The 23971-nt window shown below is 47.1% G+C and overlaps 1 protein-coding gene across 1 annotated transcript in view; it reads left to right on the forward strand.

Annotated features, from left to right (window-relative positions):
• The window catches only part of LOC121536003 (hedgehog interacting protein), a 44467-nt gene that overhangs the window by 8341 nt on the left and 12155 nt on the right, over positions 1 to 23971 (forward strand). Inside the window, exons 3-10 of the mRNA XM_041843274.2 lie at positions 2134 to 2278; positions 4529 to 4730; positions 14722 to 14873; positions 16757 to 16930; positions 17336 to 17479; positions 18077 to 18198; positions 21805 to 21928; positions 22740 to 22876. Coding sequence (XP_041699208.1) covers positions 2134 to 2278; positions 4529 to 4730; positions 14722 to 14873; positions 16757 to 16930; positions 17336 to 17479; positions 18077 to 18198; positions 21805 to 21928; positions 22740 to 22876 — 1200 coding nt within the window. The remainder of the gene's footprint in view (positions 1 to 2133; positions 2279 to 4528; positions 4731 to 14721; positions 14874 to 16756; positions 16931 to 17335; positions 17480 to 18076; positions 18199 to 21804; positions 21929 to 22739; positions 22877 to 23971) is intronic.

Raw genomic sequence — 23971 nt, forward strand, 5'->3', positions numbered from 1 at the left:
GCCGGAGCGAGAGATGAAAGGGGGAGAGACAGTCCTGTTTGTGTTTTTATCACTGCTGTGTTTGCTCTCCTCCTCCGCCCCTCTGAGGGTTGTGTTAAGGGAAACAATATTGTCACGGTTGTTTTTAGGTCGTGCACGGCTTTTAAGATCCACCGCTTGCTTTCGTTCTTTTCACCCTGTTAGTGGTTTTGCCCTGCTAGCATAATAAGAAGGGGGGGGCTTCCTAGAATCTTGGAATAATGTTGTGACTGTGGGACTCTGAAGGTGGCCAATCAGGCGGGGTTGGGTTGGGGCTGCTGTGTCTGATCGGGATATTTTCCCAGATCACTTTGTGCCCCAGACCCTGGTGTTACAACTAGCAGCTCCAAGAGAAATCAAGGTGGTCTGGGGAAGTAACCGTGTGATGGGGGCATTTTTGCTTTAACTTCCCCAAAGCACAAGCAAGCAGTGGAACACAATCAATCAACATTTGGGAACATAATTTCTTTATTTGGGTTTTGAGGCAGACAGAGTATGTCTAACCCTCCTAAAAATGTGGAAAGTTAGTGTTTGGAAGACTGGGCTGTTAATTAAACATGGTCAGTGTTGAATTAGAGTTTCTCACATTTCACATGCTGCGCCCATATGCCTGCCGCTGGGCTAAGGGGGGGTGAAAGCATCTAGGCTGTGGCCCAAATAGGCACTGGTCAAAGTAGTGCACTATATAGGGAATAGGGTGCCATTTGGAACGGGCCCCTAACAGTGCTTTAATTGTATCAGAATTTAAGCCTATGTTATATTTAAATATTCAAAATATCTGGAAAGCTGTTAGGTATCCACAGCAGTCACCCAGGTGAGGTAGAGGTGCGAGCCATAGCAACAGGGGTCAAACAGTAATAGCAACAGGGATCTAAGGATAAAGGTAAAGATGGATGGGGCCTCGGTAGTGCACTGCTGCAGAGTTGAAGATGTGAGAAACAGTCTGAACAGCATATTCCTCACATTCTGGTCAGATCTAACCCAGTTGGCCTGTCTGGCCTACTAACACATTCTGGTCAGATCTAACCCAGTTGGCCTGTCTGGCCTACTAACACATTCTGGTCAGATCTAACCCAGTTGGCCTGTCTGGCCTGCTAACACATTCTGGTCAGATCTAACCCAGTTGGCCTGTCTGGCCTACTAACACATTCTGGTCAGATCTAACCCAGTTGGCCTGTCTGGCCTACTAACACATTCTGGTCAGATCTAACCCAGTTGGCCTGTCTGGCCTACTAACACATTCTGGTCAGATCTAACCCAGTTGGCCTGTCTGGCCTGCTAACACATTCTGGTCAGATCTAACCCAGTTGGCCTGTCTGGCCTGCTAACACATTCTGGTCAGATCTAACCCAGTTGGCCTGTCTGGCCTACTAACACATTCTGGTCAGATCTAACCCAGTTGGCCTGTCTGGCCTACTAACACATTCTGGTCAGATCTAACCCAGTTGGCCTGTCTGGCCTACTAACACATTCTGGTCAGATCTAACCCAGTTGGCCTGTCTGGCCTGCTAACACATTCTGGTCAGATCTAACCCAGTTGGCCTGTCTGGCCTGCTAACACATTCTGGTCAGATCTAACCCAGTTGGCCTGTCTGGCCTACTAACACATTCTGGTCAGATCTAACCCAGTTGGCCTGTCTGGCCTACTAACACATTCTGGTCAGATCTAACCCAGTTGGCCTGTCTGGCCTACTAACACATTCTGGTCAGATCTAACCCAGTTGGCCTGTCTGGCCTACTAACACATTCTGGTCAGATCTAACCCAGTTGGCCTGTCTGGCCTGCTAACACATTCTGGTCAGATCTAACCCAGTTGGCCTGTCTGGCCTGCTAACACATTCTACCACCAAGTGTTTCTTCACTTGTTCAGCCCAGGCCTAGCCAGGATTTGGTTTGGCCCATTCAGCACAACTCTCACAAACAACCGTCTGAAGACTTAAGGAACTAAAGCTGTGTAAACATGAATTAAGGGCAACTAACTACGAGTGGATTTAGCTTTAGCTCGCTGGTAAGTTTGATGATGATGTTGCATCATGGTTTGAATGAGGTGTGATGTCACTTGACTAGAATCGTCTTTGTCTGAGGGCCGTTGTTTGTTTCCATGGTGTTTTTCAGAGCTGTTCCAAGCCGATGTGGATGAGTTCTGTCAATACTACGGAAGGAGGGACGGAGGCCTGTGCTTCCCAGATTTCCACCGAAAGCAAACACGGGGCCAGGACTCCAACTACTTGGGAGATGAGAAAGTGGAAGACATCAACAGGTTTGTAACGTTTCACTTTCAAAATCTCTTTTACTTGTATACCTTAGGAAGAGTACATTTAAGGTACGCTTTTTAAATATTGAGTTAACCATCCAAAAAGGACGCTTTCAGTGAGTTGAGGAAGAGAGGCCTTAGTGTGTATTGTGGCACCTCCACACTCTGAACCCAGTGTGCCACTTTGACTGGCCACCACCACCGGTCTCACCCCAGGCGATATGTACTATGAACCAGGGTCATGGGAGACATGCCAATGCCACGCCTGGATGACCCCCCCCCACCCACCCTCTTTACCCATCACCCATCTCCCCAGTCATCACCAAAGCCTGCCGTTTGTTCAGGGTGCATTGAGCCAGGCTTTGGCCACACAATGGAAATGCTTACCCTGCGTCAGTGCAGGGCTGCAGACCATTCCTCCCTCAGTGCTAGCTAGCGGCTGTACGTCATAGACAAACTTTCACCTTTTGTCTGCTCCGGTGGAGAGAGAGCCTCTGAGCTCCCCAGCTGCGTCACAAATGGCACCCTATTCCCTACGTAGTGCACTGCTTTTGACCAGAGTCCTATGGGCCCTGGTGAAGAGCAGTAAACCGTATAGGGAATAGGGTGCCATCAAGCCCCCTGATGCGAGGTGAGAACACTACTGCTGGACAAGTGACCGACTGACCGTCCTGCTCTCTCGAGCCGGACCAGACCAGAATAGACCGGACCAGACCAGAGAAACTATGCTGATGCTGTCTGTCTATGAGGTCTAGCTAAGTGCTGTCTGCATTCCTGGGGTTGATGGGGTACTACTCTAGTTGTTTCTAGTAATGACCCCTTGCTATGCTAAAGAGCACTGTAATTGTAATTGTAATTGCACTGCTCTCTAGAATGGATGACCCGGATGGCCGAGGAGAGATATAGAGCTTCTGTTGGCAGCCGCTCATCTAAAGTGAGTCTTGGTGAGCTGACTCTCCCCTCCTCATCTTCTGCCTGGGGCCGGCCAAGAGATGATGAGCAAGGAGAGAGGGCCAGGTTTTAACCACCCATGTCATCTAACATCATAAGTCTTAATCAGACCTCCCACTTCAAAACTGGCCTGAGGGCGAGAGAGAGAGAGGCAGAGAGAGAGAGAGACAGAGAGAGGCAGAGAGAGAGAGCCAGGGAGCGAGATAGAGGCAGCGAGAGAGAGAGAGCCAGGGAGTGAGAGAGAGAGGCAGAGAGAGAGAAAGCCAGGGAGCGAGAGAGAGGCAGAGAGAGAGAGAGCCAGGGAGCAAGAGAGAGAGGCAGAGAGAGAGAGCCAGGGAGTGAGCGAGAGAGGCAGAGAGAGAGAGAGCCAGGGAGCAAGAGAGAGAGGCAGAGAGAGAGAAAGCCAGGGAGCGAGAGAGAGGCAGAGAGCGAGAGAGCCAGGGAGCAAGAAAGAGAGGCAGAGAGAGAGAGAGCCAGGGAGCAAGAGAGAGAGGCAGAGAGAGAGAAAGCCAGGGAGCGAGAGAGAGAGGCAGAGAGAGAGAGAGCCAGGGAGCGAGAGAGAGAGAGAGAGAGAGAGAGGCAGAGAGAGAGAGAGGTAGCACATCTGCTGTGTGTATGAACTTGACAAATGCGTCACCATGACATCATAGCACCAGACAGGAAACTGACAGGGCGAGATAACTGAACTTACACCCTTTTTCCTCCAATGAATGTCCATCCCTCCCTCAGACTCTCAATGGTAAATTCTGCCCGGCGATTGGGAATGTCTTGAAACAAGTGTGTGAGGAGCGAAAATCAGCGTCACCGCCCTCATGTGTTAGCTAGCTGTTGCGATGTTGTATAATGGAGTTTGAATGTTCTGTTTCCCACATCAAATGTGAACTGTGGTTTACGCAACACTTGTTGCACAGCTTGAGACCCCTCATCCCCCATTTAAGCATTGCTCCACTAAATTCACCCGTGGAGTGACATATGTATGTATGTATGCCCAATGCACATGAATCAAACTCACTGCCTATGGAAGTGTCTAAACACTTACTCAACCCTTCCCCTAGTGTCATGCTATTGCTTCACTCTTACTTTGTAAATCACTGGTATTAACTTACTGTCAAGTCAACTCAATCAGTGTATGTATGTTGTGGGGTGTATTTCTCAATCTCTCTCTCTCTCTCTCTCTCTCTCTCTCTCTCTCTCTCTCTCTCTCTCTCTCTCTCTCTCTCTCTCTCTCTCCCTCCTTCCTTTCCTCTTTCAACGGGATTATCCGTCGGCGACCCTTGTCCTTTTGTTCCTCCTCTGGTCGCCCAGGAAGCACAAGCACAACTGCTACTGTGCCCAGGAGGTGTTGAGTGGGCTGAGGCAGCCAGTGGCCGTGGTGCACTGTGGGGACGGATCCCAGCGCCTCTTTGTCCTGGAGAAGGAGGGCTTCGTTCGGGTGCTGACCCATAACATGGAACTGCTGAAAGAGCCTTTCCTTGACATCCACAAGCTGGTGCAGACTGGACTCAAGGTCAGTGAGGAACACAAGATGCATCCCAAATGACACCCTATTTCCTACATAGTGCACTACTTTTGACCAGGACCCATAGGGGCACTTCAAGACTGCTCCAAACTCTAATTCACATATAAGCGATGGTACTTAGTCGCGCCGTGTCTCCCGAATATAAATGCACCTTAACACCAGTTTTAACACCAAAACGGTTAACTATCAATGTAGGGAGAGGACACCGAGGGACAGCAACACTTAAGTGGTTTTATTTCTGTGTTACAAACATAGGGGAGAGGGAGAGAGAGTGGAACACAGATTTGAACACTCCTCAAACAGTTCTACTTCTAAGACCTACCTCTCTTGTCTGATCATTCTGACCAACCAAGACCCTTCCTTCCAGACTTAACCCCCACTAAAAGTGGTGTGCTCGCCAGTCTAACACTTCATTAAACAATTAAACAAAACCATCAGCTATTTATTAATTGCCCTAACGCGGCTAACTCACACGTTGTTATCTTTCAATGAGCTTAGCACACACGTTGAAAACATTGCTAATGTGCTGCTAATTCATACAAGGTGGATGAATGGCTTTTTAAGTGTTACCCTGTACTCTCCCCCACCAAGCTGTTTCCATATAGGTTAGCACTGTACAATCCCACAAGATGAAAAACTATTAGACTAAGACGTCACTGGCCAATACTTTATTTTGATAAATGGTGTCGTATGATATGATTTCACACAGCAATAGCCCCTCTCACAATAGTGGAAGACCAGCTGTATCTGTCTTTTAGTGGTCAACCCTGTCTGCACGCTCTCTCTCTCTCTCTCTCTCTCTCTCTCTCTCTCTCTCTCTCTCTCTCTCTCTCTCTCTCTCTCTCTCTCTCTCTCTCTCTCTCTCTCTCTCTCTCTCTCTCTCTCTCTCTCTCTCTCTCGCTCTCTCCGCCCTCAGTCGCTAAAGAAACATCTGGTGTCTGTCGAGACCATTCTAATAACGAGGGGTCTGAGGAGATGAACTGTGTTCACAGTGCACACACACACACACACACACACACACACACACACACAGGAGAAGTACTCGTCACCCGTCCCTCTCCGCTGCAGTTTCCTTGAGACAGGAAACCATTGGCATGTCTGGTACTTCTGAAAAGAATTAGCACCTATCTAACATTTACTCACTCACTCAGTCTGGTTTGTTCTGACCTCCCACCATCATGGAAGTCCTAACTTCCAGAGAACAGGGGAGGAGAGGAGAAGAGGAGAGAGGGCCCTGGAGCTGGGGCTCGGTTGGCTGGCCTCCCCCCGGAAAGATATGTTATACTGCCGTTTGGTTTGGCACCTTCTACGTGAGAAGAGGAGAAAGAGAGGAGAGGAGAAAGAGAGGAGAGGAGAAAGAGAGGAGAGGAGAAAGAGAGGAGAGGAGAAAGAGAGGAGAGGAGAAAGAGAGGAGAGGAGAAAGAGAGAAGAGGAGAAAGAGAGGAGAGGAGAAAGAGAGGAGAGGAGAAAGAGAGAAGAGGAGAAAGAGAGGAGAGGAGAAAGAGAGAAGAGGAGAAAGAGAGGAGAGGAGCAGCACATCCACGAGAGCCAATCAACAAGAAATACAATCATCACCGCCCGCCCACTCCTCCGTAGCTTTGTGTTGGCAGAGCCTCTGGGCAACAGTTGAATAGGAAGTTGTCTTTTTTTCATCGACGTCGTCTTGGAAGCCCGGGAGGGGATTGGCGTAGTGGAGCGGTGTTACATGTAGGCATCATTTTTAACCTCAGTAGTGTGTCTGTGCCATAGACATGCAGCGTCAGGTCCAGGACCAGTAGTTGGAAACATCATCTTTATAGCTGTGAAGGATTGTTAAGCTTTTGAAATGGCCTATAATTTACCATGTCATTTCAGGTTCAGTTTCAATTTCTCACCTGCTAGGACCTGTTAAAGCTATCGTAGCTCTTACCAGCATTTACCACACAACTTTACATGGAGACATCCACTTCTGCCACTGACGGTTAGCTATGTGTCACAGATAGGTTTGGGGTCAATTCCATTTCAGTTCTAGGCAATTCAGGAAGTACACTGAAATTCCAATTCTCTTCCATGCTTTCAATTAAGAACATTTGGAAATGGAATTGGAATGTGTTTTTTCTTTTCTGAATTGACTGGATTTTAAATGGAATTGACCCCAGCCCTGCTCACAGAGCTCATCTAGAGCTGTATGTATCAAGTGTCTCAGAGTAGGAGTGCTGATCTAGGATCATCTTCCCTCATGTCCATGTAATCAAATTCATTGTGAGCTAAAAGGCAACTCTTAATACATACGGCCCCTGATGATGTTTATCCGTATCCAAGGCAATAGCTGTAGTTTATTTATTTGAAAGTGAACTGATAGTGTCCAGAGATAGGGAAATGGGGAAGAGGAGGAGGAGGGGGCACACTTTTTGGACAGGAAGTTTATCTATCACGCATGCCTCCCGCCGTTCCTTTAGAAAGAGGACAGCAGAGATTACAGGGAGGGAAGCGGACCCCCAGCGAATGGACATGCAAACAGGCCCACAGGGAGCCCAGGACGACCCTCCTGCTGTCTTATCATCATTAAACCTAACTGCTAGCGGATAAAACAATCATTATGACAATTAGAGAGTGGCTTGAGCCCCGGCAGACTGGCCTGCAGGCCCCCCTAGAGTCCTATTATGTGATGTTGGCTGTTGGCTGCTACAAGGCTCTGGCCACACGGGGCCCCCAGCACCAGGGGACCAGGGGGGGCTACCAGGGGGGGCTGAGGTGTTTACTCGCTGCATCAACAGGACATAGCTCCTTCTATACAGATAGAACACCCAGGAGCCTCAGGGGAGGGGGGCTGGAGTGAGACTCACTGAGAGGGGAAGATAAGGGATTTATCTTTGCCTGGCTCCCCTAGCTGCCACATGCTTTGATTGTAATGTTCTGTGGTTCCTTCTGCCGGCCCGGCCGATCCCCCCCCGGTGACAATTAAGACGACCCGCTCAGACACAATGCTGCCAGAGGGAGGGAGCAAGGGAGGCTCTCCTTCTCCTCTCTCTATTGCACCGTGGGTGTTCCCTGACACCCAATCTCCCCTTCTCTTCCTGTCATTACTTGGTTGTGTGTGTGTAACGCACTTGCTGGCGTCCTCTTCCCGGTAGGAAGCCTGCTAATTCCGACATTCCCTGCCACCCCTTCTTCCACACACAGAGTCCTCTCTCGCTCACCCCACTTACCCTGTTTGACATTGTTTCTGTTCATCCGTCCCGGAGGTGTCACAATCACCATCCTCCAAGCCCATTGGGTCAGATACTCTCATCTCTAACGACTGATTGGCTGATTATGTTTCCCAGCTGCTTTGTGATTAAAAAGAGGCTTGCGCCACCACTGCCAGGCTGTGGCTCATATGTGGTGAAGGCGGCTCAGCGGCTCGGCGGGCACAGTGGTAAACCGTGTGGCACAGTCCTGATCTGGGCGCTGGTTTCTTTACAACTCGTCACACGGCGTGTTCAGCACGTCTCAGCTTAGTACCAACATCTGATAGTGTCATGCTGACTATAAAGCCATCGCAGCGCGTTAACTGAGGTGCTCAGGCAGTTAACTTGTTTTGGGTTTTCTGTTTCAAGCGGGAACCACTTCCAGATGCTGCAGAACGAGAGAGAATGTAGCCCAACATCCATACTTAATCTCCTTGTATCCAGCGGTGGCTGACAATATGCTGGCTTTGATTTCATTCATGGTGACACATTGCGTATGTGCAAATGGAGCGACGCCATTGTTGGTTGCTTACATCAGCCAGCGGCAAAGGCAATGGGGCGAAAGCGGTTTGGAATGAAGACATCTGCTTTGAGCAGTGTCGCCTAACACTGCTATTGAAGTGTGTTAGCCTGTGTGACAGGGCTAGGCCGCACAATAAAATATATTCACTGTGAGACAAATATCTCACTGCGTGTTATTGTGCTCTGTCACACTGCATCTACAGCTGTTGGGCTAACTCAGCCAGAGAGAGCAGAGGTTGCTCTCAGACTGTTAGGCTAACTCAGCCAGAGAGAGCAGTGGTTCCTCTCAGACTGTTGGGCTAACTCAGCCAGAGAGAGCAGTGGTTCCTCTCAGACTGTTAGGCTAACTCAGCCAGAGAGAGCAGAGGTTCCTCTCAGACTGTTCGGCTAACTCAGCCAGAGAGAGCAGAGGTTGCTCTCAGACTGTTAGGCTAACTCAGCCAGAGAGAGCAGTGGTTCCTCTCAGACTGTTGGGCTAACTCAGCCAGAGAGAGCAGTGGTTCCTCTCAGACTGTTAGGCTAACTCAGCCAGAGAGAGCAGTGGTTCCTCTCAGACTGTTAGGCTAACTCAGCCAGAGAGAGCAGTGGTTCCTCTCAGACTGTTAGGCTAACTCAGCCAGAGAGAGCAGTGGTTCCTCTCAGACTGTTAGGCTAACTCAGCCAGAGAGAGCAGTGGTTCCTCTCAGACTGTTGGGCTAACTCAGCCAGAGAGAGCAGTGGTTCCTCTCAGACTGTTAGGCTAACTCAGCCAGAGAGAGCAGTGGTTCCTCTCAGACTGTCAGAGATAAGTGCCCTGCGGATGACAAATTAGCTCTTACTCCTACTGTTGACTCCCTCTGAGAACTGAAGCTCTGAAGCTGAAGGGGGGGGCAGCAATGTTAATCTTACTATTATCCTATTTATGTAATGGGAAGAGGAGCATACGCTGGAATACGTCAAGAGAAAGTTGAGTGAAAGTCGTTGTTTATCAAGATGGGGTCGTAGACCCAAAACATGACTCTGTTGGCCGACGTGTTGTGTGATACAGGAAATTGCCTGGCTGCCTCCTCCGTTATAAAAGTGGTTTTGCATCCAATCTGATTGGGCTGGGTGGTTGGGTCTCTTTAGTTTTTTCTCCTCTCTCCCTTCGTTATGAGACTGAGTGATCTCTGGTCTAAGCTCCGACCTTGTCATAGGATTAATGTGTGTTAACAGGTGGAGGGGGGATTTGACTTGGCTCCCTGGTTTCATTGTGCTGGAGTAACCAGGGGGAGGTGGGGGGCTGAATGAGTGTGAACATTTCAGATTGCCTTTGAGGTGAAGGGGGCTGCATTGTTTTTCTCCAATCAGCTCTCCTCGTGGTGGAATGTATTTTTGTCGGGATTGCCAGAGCCAATGAGGATCAAAAGGCGCTGGGCTAACAATGCAGGGAGCCAAACCATGCATCATGGACCTGAAAGGCAGCTGCATGGCGGGATTGGAAACGGTAGCCACTCACTATGCTCTGCTCCCTGCTCCGGCTCCCGTTCCTCAGCTCTATGGAATGCTGCTGATGTTCTGGTGAGAACTCCAACTCTGCCTCGCCTGGCTCTTGACACCAAAAAAACGGTGCTCTTACTATGGCTAAAAACAGAAGAATAAAGTCTTCCCTACACTTGTGAATCTGGAGGCAGGTGTTAGTGGAGCATCAACAGACAGACAGACAGACACAGCCCCTTGGGAGGAAGAATGATGGTGGTCGTAAAAAAGGAGGGAGAAGGAGGAGAGCGGTTTGAGGAGAAAAGGAGGGAAGCTAATTTTCAAGTCGACATGTTGAAGTGATTTGTGGAGCGCCTGACTGAGGTGTCAGAATGACATCATCGGTGGCCATTGTTTCCCCCGCTACGAGGCTTTGTTCTCCCATGACCACAAAGGGGGGGTGGTCAGAGGACCAAGGGCTTCTGGAAATAGTAAAGGAGACCAGTACACCAGTGGAGGCTGGTGGGAGGAGCTATAAGAGGACGGGCTCATTGTCATAGCTAGAATGGAATTAATGGAACGGTATCAAACACATCAAACATATAGAAACCACGTTTGACTCTGTTCCATTTATTCCATTCAAGCCATTACAATGAGCCCGTCCTCCTATAGCTCCTCCCACCAGCCTCCAAAGCAGTACACCCAGTACCTCTTCTCTGACTGAACAACCCCACACAGTAGAGCTAGAAGACACTGAAACTTCACTCTGTTTATATTTTAACTGGAACTAATACTCTACACACAAACACTTCTAATGAGCTCTTTTGTCTATAAATTGGAGCAGAGCTACCTACTTAGGTTGTCAACAATATCTCTGCTGTATCTTTGGCAGTATTATGATAGCGATCCATGTGCGGAGGGCCAGGTTGGTATTTTTTCTCTTCTCTTAATCAGGAGTTGAGATTGGGTTGTGTCCCAAATGGTACCCTATTCACTATATGGCTCTGGTCAAAAGTAGTGCACTGTATAGGGAATAGGGTGCCATTTGGGACCCACCCCTAGTTTCCAAGTGTTTGTTTCTTATGGCCTGGTGTTAGCGTTGCTGCCATCCATATGCCTTTTGGTCCTGATGAGCAGTCATTAGCGAGAGAGCTAATATTTCAGCCCATTTACCGATGCTGTGTCTTAGTGATCTTTTAGCTCAGGATCATACGGCTCCTTCCTTTCGGAATTCTTGTCTAAACCCGCTTTTTCCCAGTGTTTATGTGGGGAATTCGGGTCACTGCTTTCCAAATCTGACATACAGTGAGGGAAAAAAGTATTTGATCCCCTGCTGATTTTGTACGTTTGCCCACTGACAAAGAAATTATCAGTCTATAATTTTAATGGTAGATTTATTTGAACAGTGAGAGACAGAATAACAACAAAAGAATCCAGAAAAACGCATGTCAAAAAAGTTATAAATTGATTTGCATTTTAATGAGGGAAATAAGTATTTGACCCCTCTGCAAAACATGACTTAGTACTTGGTGGCAAAACCCTTGTTAGCAATCACAGAGGTCAGACGTTTATTGTAGTTGGCCACCAGGTTTGCACACATCTCAGGAGGGATTTTGTCCCACTCCTCTTTGCAGAACTTCTCCAAGTCATTAAGGTTTCGACTGGCTAGGCCACTCCAGGACCTTAATGTGCTTCTTCTTGAGCCACTCCTTTGTTGCCTTGGCCGTGTGTTTTGGGTTACTGTCATGCTGGAATACCCATCCACGACCCATTTTCAATGCCCTGGCTGAGGGAAGGCGGTTCTCACCCAAGATTTGACGGTACATGGCCCCGTCCATCGTCCCTTTGATGCAGTGAAGTTGTCCTGTCCCCTTAGCAGAAAAACACCCCCAAAGCATAATGTTTCCACCTCCATGTTTGACGGTGGGGATGGTGTTCTTGGGGTCATAGGCAGCATTCCTCCTCCTCCAAACACGGCGAGTTGAGTTGATGCCAAAGAGCTCCATTTTGGTCTCATCTGACCACAACACTTTCACCCAGTTCTCCTCTGAATCATTCAGATGTTCATTGGCAAACTTCAGACGGGCATGTACAGTACGTAAAAATGTATGCGCACATGACTGTAAGTCGCTTTGGATAAAAGCGTCTGCTAAATGGCATATTATATTATTATATTATATTATATATATGTGCTTTCTTGAGCAGGGGGACCTTGCAGGCGCTGCAGGACTTCAGTCCTTCACGGCGTAGTGTGTTACCAATTGTTTTCTTGGTGACTATGGTCCCATCTGCCTTGAGATCATTGACAAGATCCTCCTGTGTAGTTCTGGGCTGATTCCTCACCATTCTCATGATCATTGCAACTCCACGAGGTGAGATCTTGCATGGAGCCCCAGGCCGAGGGAGATTGACAGGTCTTTTGTGTTTCTTCCATTTGCGAATAATCGCACCAACTGTTGTCACCTTCTCACCAAGCTGCTTGGCGATGGTTTTGTAGCTCTTTCCAGCCTTGTGTAGGTCAACAATCTTGTCCCTGACATCCTTGGAGAGCTCTTTGGTCTTGGCCATGGTGGAGAGTTTGGAATCTGATTGATTGATTGCTTCTGGCTTCCAGGTGTCTTTTATACAGGTAACAAACTGAGATTAGGAGCACTCCCTTTAAGAGTGTGCTCCTAATCTCAGCTCGTTACCTGTATAAAAGACACCTGGAAGCCAGAAATCTTTCTGATTGAGAGAGGGTCAAATACTTATAACTATAACATTTTTGACATGCGTTTTTCTGGATTTTTTTTGTTGTTATTCTGTCTCTCACTGTTCAAATATACCTACCATTAAAATTATAGACTGATCATTTCTTTGTCAGTGGGAAAACGTACAAAATCAGCAGGGGATCAAATACCTTTTTCCCTCACTGTATGGGTCAATCATTTTAAGGTGAGGGACGGGAAAGGGAATGGCTTCTTCCAAATAGTCTGTGGCAAACTGGAATCATCTCTCACTCACTTCTATCAATGTGCAGCTTATTGCACCCACTACCAACCCCAACATAACTCCTGTTATTTTGAGCAACACAGAATTTACATTGAGTATTTCTCATAAATTGTTGCAGAGAGGAACTCTTATTTATTCGTCAACGTTCAAATTTTTTATGCTTTACAGAGGCATTGAAAGGACCCCAGTGTCTGATCATTGTAGGCCTAGCTCGTACTTAAAAGGGCTGACGACACGGACACTTCCATCACATTCCATTGGAAGCAGTCATCTGTTCTGGCGTTAACATGTGTCCCGTGGCGCTGCTGTGTTTGACTGGGTTCTGCCCTTCGCCGTCCAAACAGTTTCTGGGGGATCCAGTACACTTTAACCAATTTATGATCTGTGTTGCTTGGCCTGTGACCCGGGACTACACCTCTCCTAATGCCTCCAAACTGTAGCCCTAATGCAAAGGCCAGACCTCCTCGCTCTCTTTGCCTAAATTCCTTTTAAATATTTTGAGAGGGAATTCCAAGAGGTTGACGCAGGCAGATCGGCATTGATTCTGGCTGAGGTTGATGCTGCTGCTGGTTCGCCTCCTTCAGTGAGGTAGCCGTTCTAGGGGGTTTTGAGTGTGATTTGTTTTGCATCCACGCCAGCTAGCATCAATGTTTCTGTTATTGAGGGAGGAATGGGGCTTGAGCTGTTTTGGAGAGGGGGGGACAACAACATAAGGCCAAAAATGTAAGGGGGCACGTTTTAAACATTGTTAACACCTAAGCCTGGCATTCTGTTCATTCTTTTGTTAAAAGAGAGAGAGAGAGAGAGAGAGAGAGAGAGAGAGAGAGAGAGAGAGAGAAACACAAAGACCTGATTGCATTGCCTAGGGACTGAAACGCTATAGCTGCTTATTACAGCTAACTATGATGGGAGGACCACCAGAGTTGTGACTGATGTAGCTGCCTCCGGGGTGAGACAAAGGTTTACGTATTACACAAGCAATTTAGATGGTTTCTAAACATGTTGCCAAGACACTGGGAGCTGGCAGCTCCGTCCTTGTTTAGGTTTTCTTTCTCTTTCTCTCTCTCTCTCTCTTCCCCCCTCCCTCTCTATCCTCAAATTTTGCATGGCGCAGGGGGGTGGGGGGGTTGGGAGAGAAAAAGGACTGAAGGACTCTGCACTTTTGTGTTCTCTATGAACTGCGAGTGAGCTAATAAATTCTTTCAGCCACTCAGCATAGCATTCACGGATATCCCCCAAAGATTACACACACAAATCACTGCACAATGGAGGCCGCCGGGATGGCCTGGGCGTCGTAGGGGCCCCCGACCCCGAGGACAAGCTGGAGAGAGAGAGAGAGGGCTGGGATGGGGTGGGGTGGAGGGGGATGGAAGGGGAGCACTGGCTGGAGTCAAATGTTTTATAATGGTTTGTAATGCAGTAGTCAATGAGGGTGGTGATGGAGGTACGGTATGTGGGGAGGACAGAAGAGGGGGTATTCGGTTGGGAGGGGTGGGCACTGGGTATCTACGGAGACCAAGATGGAAGGAGACAGAGTGAGAGGGAGCGAGAGAGAGAAAGAAAGGGAGAGAGAGAAGGAAATATAGTGAGACAAGTAGAGAGAAAGAGACAAGGTGGAGGGTGATTGGCTGTGTGGTGTGTGTTGGCTTCGACTAGTTACTACAGCACAAAGAAAGAAAGAAAGAAAGAAAGAAAGAAAGAAAGAAAGAAAGAAAGAAAGAAAGAAAGAAAGAAAGAAAGAAAGAAAGAAAGAAAGAAAGAAAGAAAATGTAGGGACAGAATTAACTTGTGGGTCCTTTTTGTTTGTCCTCTGACTGCAGGCAGGAGATGAAAGGGGTCTGCTAGGCCTCACATTCCACCCCAATTACAAGAAGAATGGCAAGCTGTACGTCTCCTACACCACCAACCAGGAGCGCTGGGCCATCGGACCGCACGACCATATCCTGCGCGTGGTCGAGTACACCGTCTCCAGGTAACTAGTGGAGAAATCCATGCCAAACATTGACCATTTACGGTTCAACCACTGATAATACAGAAACGTCCTGCGTGTGGTCGAGTACACCGTCTCCAGTTAAAATCTGTGAAATTACGTTGAACCACGTTTAATAAACGTTGAATTGACGTCTATGTCCTGTGGGCACCGTCTCCAGGTAAAAGGGGAGAAACCAAACCAAACCACCCCCTATATACATTAATTGACCACACATGGTTCAACCAATGATGATGCAGAAACAAGTGAAGCCTAAAGAAGATGGATTTCAGTGTCGATATTCCTGAGCTAAAAGTTTGCAGGTATAAAGTAGGGCTGGGAATTGCCAGGGACCTCACGATACGATATTATCACGATACTTAGGTGCCGATACGATGTGTATTGCGATTCTCACGATTCTCACGGTTCTATATGCATTGCGATTCGACACTGTAATTTTATTGCAATGTTATTCGATGTTTCAAACATATTGCTCACCATATGTCTGCTGCAGAGGGACAAGCGAGAGCCATGAGAAAACGAGTTTAGGGAAATAAAAGTGCTGAAAACAAATTGGCTCCCTATTTAAAAAGAAGATGGAGAACAAGCTATGAAGGAAAAATACTGGAGTTTTGGAGCAGGTACAGCCAACTAGCGCAAAAATAATATTGCTATATTGTCAAAACAATACGATATATCGTCAAAAATAATATCCCGATGTAACTGTAACAATATTTTCCCCATCACTAGTATAAAGTACAGTTGATGAACAGGAAATGTTTGTTATCTAGTGAGTTTTGAATGCAGCCCGCGCCGGCTCGCTGCCAAGTCAAGTCCCGCATCGTGAAACGCGTTTACTGACGGCGACGACTTTTGCTTTTATAGAAAACTGTAATGGCGCACTTTAATTTTACAACGCCGCTAATGACAACTGTAGATGTTTGTGGCTATGCTGGTGATATACCAGAGCTCCATTGCACAACAAGCCGTGATTAACAAAACAAACTTCTCGTAACTATACTAGTTAAAGTATTACGTTTTTATTATCATAATCACTGTTGTACGGTTCGGTTTTAAGACTTTAAGACCATTTTTCAAATGGCAATTATAATCTTGACGCTGGTGGCGTTTTGAGGAGGAGTCATGGTGTTGGTATTTGTATGTCACTCAGTGCGAAATAGTCAATCTCTTCCTGGCAGAGTAACGACGCTGAAGAAAAATTATAGGAAACTCTCTGTCTAAATACCCTGCCCAAAATAACACATCATTAAACATTTTATGGCTGTTAATATGAAGCCAAATCTTTTCTCTGGACTTGGAAAGCCATCACTTTATGGGTTTGAGTTAAAGCTTCGAGTTGAGATTCACCCCAACATTGTAATAACGTCTTAACTCTGAGCTTTAATGATGCGTCAAATCTAAGACCCAACGTCTCCTGACAACAAACTCGTTAAACACTCTTCTCGTTGGCGTATTGTCAGGGAGCTTGTTTTTACATGTCAGCATTTTCTCCTGCAGTGGGATCATCTTACTCACGGACATAATTGCTATTTTTCCATCCAGACATTACATGAGCACCTCTCTGTTTAATCAGGACATCCTTTAAATATACGTCTCAAACGTTCTTTACCTTTTGTCTCTATATTGGTAGTAGGCCCCAATAGTGTCAACATATGTTTAGGGCTCATTTTGGTTAATGCAGGGGTGTGTTAGGGCTGGGTTGGAGCAAAAGCCTGCATACAGTAATACCCCTATGACTGTGCACCCTTGGTATGGAATGTATTGAAGCGTCGTGCCAGCCTCTGACAATACACTCTATGTTCCTCCCATAAAGATATAAAACGATACATTTGATCTAACACTTTTCTATGTAATTCTGTGATCAGGAAAAACCCGAATGTGGTGGACAGTAGGACCACGCGGATGCTGATAGAGGTGGCGGAGCTGCACAGGAAGCATCTGGGAGGACAGCTGCTGTTTGGCCCTGACGGCCTCCTGCACATCGTCTTGGGAGACGGCATGATCACCCTGGATGACATGGAGGAGATGGACGGCCTCAGGTGAGACCCAGGGGTCAGGGGGTCAAAGGTCAAGGGCAATATGGAGGCTATTTGGGGATCAGTCTGTGGGGATCTTTCTATGGGTATCTTTCTATGGGTATCTTTCTATGGCTATCTTTCTATGGGCGTCTTTCTATGGGCGTCTTTCTATGGGCATCTTTCTATGGGCGTCTTTCTATGGGTATCTTACTATGGCTATCTTTCTATGGGTATCTTTCTATTGGCATCTTTCTGCTTGTATTTCTGAGGCCACTGTAGGCCATTTCCCAAAAACGTAAAGGACAGTAAGTCTTATAACATTTGGCAAGATACAGCAATAAACCAAGACAGTAGCGACAACTTTTCCACCTCCACCACTTTCCTCAGACCTAACCAGTTGTCATTTCTTGTGTGTGCTGTCTGCAGTGATTTCACAGGGTCTGTGTTGAGGGTGGACGTTGACACAGACTGCTGCACGGCTCCCTACTCCATACCCAGGAACAACCCCTACTTCAACAGCACCAACCAGCCACCAGAAATCTTTGCCCACGGACTGCATGACCCAGGCAGGTGAGTGAAATGCTCCATGGTCATACCTGATACCTGTTCCCACCCAGAGAATCCCCCCAATACTTCACTATGGTGTGTGTGTATCTTCTCATGTATTAATATTAGTATATAGTATGTTGTTTTTAATTGTGAGTGACAGTTAATTGTGAGTGACAGTTAATTGTGAGTGATAGTTAATTGTGAGTGACAGTTAATTGTGAGTGACAGTTAATTGTGAGTGACCGTTGCACCTATTCCTTTCTAATGTGTATCTTCTCAACCATGGAAATGATCAGATCACTCTGTGTGTTACTGTCTCGGTCAGTGGAGGCCTTGTTCTGTGTCTTCACATGGTAAAAGGTCAATCATGGATTGACTCTACTAGGCTATGAGCTTCATTAGAACGTGTTCATCAATCTTACTGAGTTGTAGCTGTGTGTGTGAGATATGCAGTTATTGACTTACAGTACCCCCGTTGCACGCCACTCTTTTATCATGTGACACAACCACCCCAAGGTCATAGTTGATACTCAGGGAGTGATGCATCATCGCAGATGGACAGGGTCATGACGTTCCAATGTTTTTCCCACTTATCCATTCATTCCTGTCTTTCCCCAGGTGTGCCGTGGACCGGCATTATACGGATAACAACGGGAGTTTCCTGATTGTGTGCACGGATGCCAGCGGGAGGAACGCATCGGCAGGGAGAATACTGGAGATCACTAAGGGGAAAGACTACGGTGAGTTCCTTCTTCCAATGATTTTCCCTAACAGAGCTGAATATGTGTCCCAAATGGCACCCTATTCCCTATATAGTGCACTACTTTTCAGCAGAGCGCATGGGCCCTAGTTAAAAGTAGTGCACTATATAGCAGACAGGCTGACATTTGGGATCTTTAGGAGCTTGAGAGTGACCTTTAGGAGCCTGTCTGGAATACATTAATGATACATTAATGTTGCTTGTTATGAAAATAGCTCTGTGTCTGCCTTACATTTCCATTTCATGGCCTCTCTCACCTTGGGAATGAGTGGAAGAATCTGATGGAATTCCTCACAAATTACCTTTTTGGATAACCTTTCATTTTACTGTGTGTTCTGTTCAAGAAAAATGACTTCTGTTTTTTTGGAATACAAATGTGGATTCTTTCCTATTGTGAGAATGCGGTATTTGGTCGGCCTCCAACTTGTTCAGTACACAGTGTATCTGAGAGAGAAAAAAAAAAAAAAGTATCAAAAGTTATTGTGATCCACAAACGATTCGTCCTTGCACATCGTTGCCAGGGGAATGTGAGTTTGTGTCCATGAATATGATTTATAGTTGTCAGCTACGATGAATATCTTGATGATGGGTTAGTATTGTTGAAAACACACTAAACAGAGCCATGAGGACCGGGGGTTGATATTCTCATTGGTGCACATCAAAAGAGCATAATCGACACCAGAACATCCTGACAAGGCTGTTTTTTCTCTCTTTCTAACACAATGAAAAAATTAGTGCTTTTGTTTGGTTTGATTAATGTCGAACTGTTTGTTTGATTCTAATAACCACACAATGAGTGCTATTTCAGCCACCCGAAAAACAACCCCCCAACCCCTCCCCCCAACCCCAACTCCTCCCCGCCAGCCCCTCCCCGCCAGCCCCTCAGCCAAGTTCAAAGCCCCCACCCATTCCATTGGCCACCTCTCACCCAGGACGACCACTGATTGGGCCAAATTACCCCAGACCCCGGCCCCAATTATATTATTGCCATGGTGGAGGTGGAGTTCATTACCTCTCTGATTACACCCTAATAGGGGCGAGAACTCCTCACATCATAATGTCCATTATTCCCATAATGACTACATAACGATTTACATTCACATTGTCCAAAAAATACCCTACAACACCATCATCAACCTCCTGCGTTCTTTAGTACAACGATCACTTAATACATTCAGTTTAAACGTTAATTAAGAGATATCGTGGCGGTTAAAGCCCTACATCGACATTACATTTTAATCCAGTTTAGCAAAGTTGTTTTTAACAAGGCAAGGCCTCAGTCACAGTAATTGAAACCACCCTCCACTACATGCTAATGGACTCATGACAGATGGCAGTAAACATGGATATCCTTTTCTCTTCCTACACCAACAGAGAAAACAGGACTCATTAGAGTAGGCATAAATCACACCCAGGTCTCAGGGAGTCACAGTCATTAGGCTAGTCTCTGACCATGGCAGCTCCAGGTCTCAGGGAGTCACAGTCATTAGGCTAGGGTCTGACCATGGCAGCTCCAGGTCTCAGGGAGTCACAGTCATTAGGCTAGTCTCTAACCATGGCAGCTCCAGGTCTCAGGGAGTCACAGTCATTAGGCTAGTCTCTGACCATGGCAGCTCCAGGTCTCAGGGAGTCACAGTCATTAGGCTAGGGTCTGACCATGGCAGCTCCAGGTCTCAGGGAGTCACAGTCATTAGGCTAGTCTCTGACCATGGCAGCTCCAGGTCTCAGGGAGTCACAGTCATTAGGCTAGTCTCTGACCATGGCAGCTCCAGGTCTCAGGGAGTCACAGTCATTGGGCTAGTCTCTGACCATGGCAGCTCCAGGTCTCAGGGAGTCACAGTCATTAGGCTAGTCTCTGACCATGGCAGCTCCAGATCTCAGGGAGTCATTAGGCTAGTCTCTGACCATGGCAGCTCCAGGTCTCAGGGAGTCACAGTCATTAGGCTAGTCTCTAACCATGGCAGCTCCAGGTCTCAGGGAGTCACAGTCATTAGGCTAGTCTCTGACCATGGCAGCTCCAGGTCTCAGGGAGTCACAGTCATTAGGCTAGTCTCTGACCATGGCACATCCAGGTCTCAGGGAGTCACAGTCATTAGGCTAGTCTCTGACCATGGCAGCTCCAGGTCTCAGGGAGTCACAGTCATTAGGCTAGTCTCTGACCATGGCAGCTCCAGGTCTCAGAGAGTCACAGTCATTAGGCTAGTCTCTGACCATGGCAGCTCCAGATCTCAGGGAGTCACAGTCATTAGGCTAGTCTCTGACCATGGCAGCTCTAGGTCTAAGGGAGTCACAGTCATTAGGCTAAGGTCTGACCATGGCAGCTCCAGATCTCAGGGAGTCACAGTCATTAGGCTAGTCTCTGACCACGGCAGCTCCAGATCTCAGGGAGTCACAGTCATTAGGCTAGTCTCTGACCATGGCAGCTCCAGATCTCAGGGAGTCACAGTCATTAGGCTAGTCTCTGACCATGGCAGCTCCAGGTCTCAGGGAGTCACAGTCATTAGGCTAGTCTCTGACCATGGCAGCTCCAGGTCTCAGGGAGTCACAGTCATTAGGCTAGTGTCTGACCATGGCAGCTCCAGGTCTCAGGGAGTCACAGTCATTAGGCTAGTCTCTGACCATGGCAGCTCCAGGTCTCAGGGAGTCACAGTCATTAGGCTAGGGTCTGACCATGGCAGCTCCAGATCTCAGGGAGTCACAGTCATTAGGCTAGTCTCTGACCATGGCAGCTCCAGATCTCAGGGAGTCACAGTCATTAGGCTAGTCTCTGACCATGGCAGCTACAGGTCTCAGGGAGTCACAGTCATTAGGCTAGGGTCTGACCATGGCAGGTCTCAGGGAGTCATTGTACACTCTTAGAAAAAAAAGGTTTATTTGGCTGTCCTCATAGGAGCACCCTTTGTAGAACCCCTTTTGGTTCCCTCTTTTGGGTTCCATATAGAACCATCTGTGGAAAGGGTTCTCCTATGGGGACAGCCACAGAACCCTTTTGGAACCTTTTTTGTAGGGAATAAACAAAGTGAAACTCCCTGCTATATCTAAGATGTAGCTAGTCATATCTTGGTCAAGCTGTCAAATGACAGCTATCTTAGGCTGAAAATAATAACTTTTGACAAATACTATACGTTCCAAAAAGTCATTTTGGGGGGGGGGACACAAATTGACTTACAATACCACCATCATTCTGCATTCGTTTTGGGACCTTGTAGAGATCTAACTCTGTCTATGTGTCATATGGAACTATATACTGTATATAGGGCACTAAATATATAGTGCACTACTTTTGACCAGAGCCCTATGGGCCTTGGTTAAAACGAGTGCACTATAAAGACAATAGGGTGCAATTTGGGACACAACCTCTGTAATTACACTGATATGAGGCCTGTATTTCTGTGTATTTGTGTAGAGAATGAGGCGTCCATCTTAATGGTACTGATCTGAGGCCTGTATCTGTGTGTTTCTGTCGAGAATGAGGCGTCCATCTTCATGGTACTGATCTGAGGCCGGTATCTGTGTGTTTCTGTAGAGAATGAGGCGTCCATCTTAATGGTACTGATCTGAGGCCTGTATCTGTGTGTTTCTGTAGAGAATGAGGCGTCCATCTTTGACCTGGCGACCAGTGGAGGAGCAGCACCTGTGGGAGGGTTCATCTACAGAGGCTGTCAGTCCAGAAGGCTTTACGGGAGCTATGTGTTCGGAGACAAGAACGGGTAAGTTTATAAGTTATAAATATTATAAATAACAGGGGTTTTATTTATCGTCAAATGGTCTGGATTAAATGTGTAGCTAATTTGAATCAAATGTCATCATTTTCTCATTCAGAACATTCTCGAACGGTTCTAGTGTTCATTGACTTTGGATTGAACAAACACAAACAGCTGTGTTTAGTAACCCAACTTTGCTATGGTGAACGTAACTCTGAGGTAAACACTATGCATACCGTCCCCTGATTCTGCCCATGGTCACCGTGCCAACATAAACCCAGTGTTCCATCCACGATGGGGGGAAAACATTACTATCACATTGCTGACACTACTACGGCTCAGGCTCATTCACTGTAAATGGAGATGTGATTTCCTGCCTAGGTTGGTTGGTCCGTTTGGCTACGGCCTCGTGTTGTTCACACGTCTCATTGGTTGATAATTCATCTTGCTCTCTTGCTGAAGTCAAACCTCGCCTCTTGAATAAACAAAGGAAATAAAGACGCTGAAGGAAGTACGCTATTGAGACGTCATGGCAATGTGTTTGGAAAAATGACTCGCAGCCACTTCGTCTCATTTCAGTTTTTGAAGGGCACGTTGTTGTGAAAGGGCGAGGAGGATTTTTGGCATCGTGTTTATTTGGAAACCAAAAGACTTCATGCACACTAAGGAACTGAAACACAAGACTGTTGTGCTGTGACCTGGAAGGAAACAATGTGCCGTTTTTGCTGACCCCTGACCTGTGCTTAATGCTAGCATTACTGTAACAGTGTGCTGACGTTGCGCTGTGTTTGTGTGTGTGTGCGTATGTGTGTTTCAGAAACCTGCGGATCCTCCAGAAGGGCTCAGTGGCGACAAGGGGCCAGTGGCAGGAGAAGGCTCTGTGTCTGGGGACCAGCAGCTCCTGTGGCTCCGCTCTGGTGGGACATATCCTGGGCTTCGGAGAGGACCAACTAGGTCAGTAGAACCAGCACCAAGGCTGTGTCCCAAATGGCACCCTATTCCCGATATAGTGCATTACTGTTGACCAGAGCCCCATGGGCCCTGATCGAAAGTAGTGCACTAAATAGGGAATAGGGTGCCATTTGGGACGTAGCGCAACTCTCTCGTCTAAAGACTGGCCACTACATGTATACCAATATTATTATATGTCAATTTCTTGGCCTCTCTCTCTCTCTATCTCTGTCTCTCTCTCTCTCTACTTCTGAGCTGATGTTATGAGTGAAAGCTTTTGTCAACAAAGGGTCTGAATGCAGAAGATAGATTGCAGAATGGCAAGCCATCCTGAAATCCATGTTTACACCCAATGACAGATGTCAAAACTGTGGAAAACTCAGAATCATTGGGGCATTGTATATGGAACAATGGTAGATGTATTTACATAGTACATCCCTGGAGTGCGATGTCAATGTTCAACATGTTTCCACTCGGTTGGGTTTAGAAACAAGACTGCTCCAATTGAGTTTCCGAGATTAGGAAGTCAGGGGAAAAACGTCCGCACCGTTACTCGAGTGATATTCAAGATATTGGACCAGAAAGCCAACAGAGGTCACACACGTTGTGTGAGGGGAACTAATACCTCCATCCCTTCCCGCCGTGTCGCCTTTCCTCCATGGCACGTTCCAGCAGCAGGATATTAAAGTCTCCCTGCTTCCTGAAGGATTATATGGTCATTTCCATAAGATAGCACCAGGCCTCAAAGAGCCTGCTGATATGGCATGTAGTTGGCCACCTGGTGATGAATGTTTATGGTCTGTGTTATTGTTTACCAGCCTGCCAGTCATACCATCTTAGGTGAGGTGGGGTTAGGTTCGCTACATCAACAAACCCACTGAACCCGATTCATTGTATCCCCGTTTGACAAAAGGACTCATTGTGAGCTCATGTTTTGCAGAGAACTAATTATCCATATCAACATAAAACGGGCACACAGGGTTAACCATGGGACTTGCCAATATCTTGGCGTGGCATTAGAAAAATATTTTTGCTTTTGTTCATGATTTGCCAATGGGGGGGTGGGGGGTAGGCGAATGGTGGAGGGCTGAGCTGAGC

Source organism: Coregonus clupeaformis, chromosome 22 (assembly GCF_020615455.1).
Source record: "Coregonus clupeaformis isolate EN_2021a chromosome 22, ASM2061545v1, whole genome shotgun sequence".
Lineage (NCBI taxonomy): Eukaryota > Metazoa > Chordata > Actinopteri > Salmoniformes > Salmonidae > Coregonus > Coregonus clupeaformis.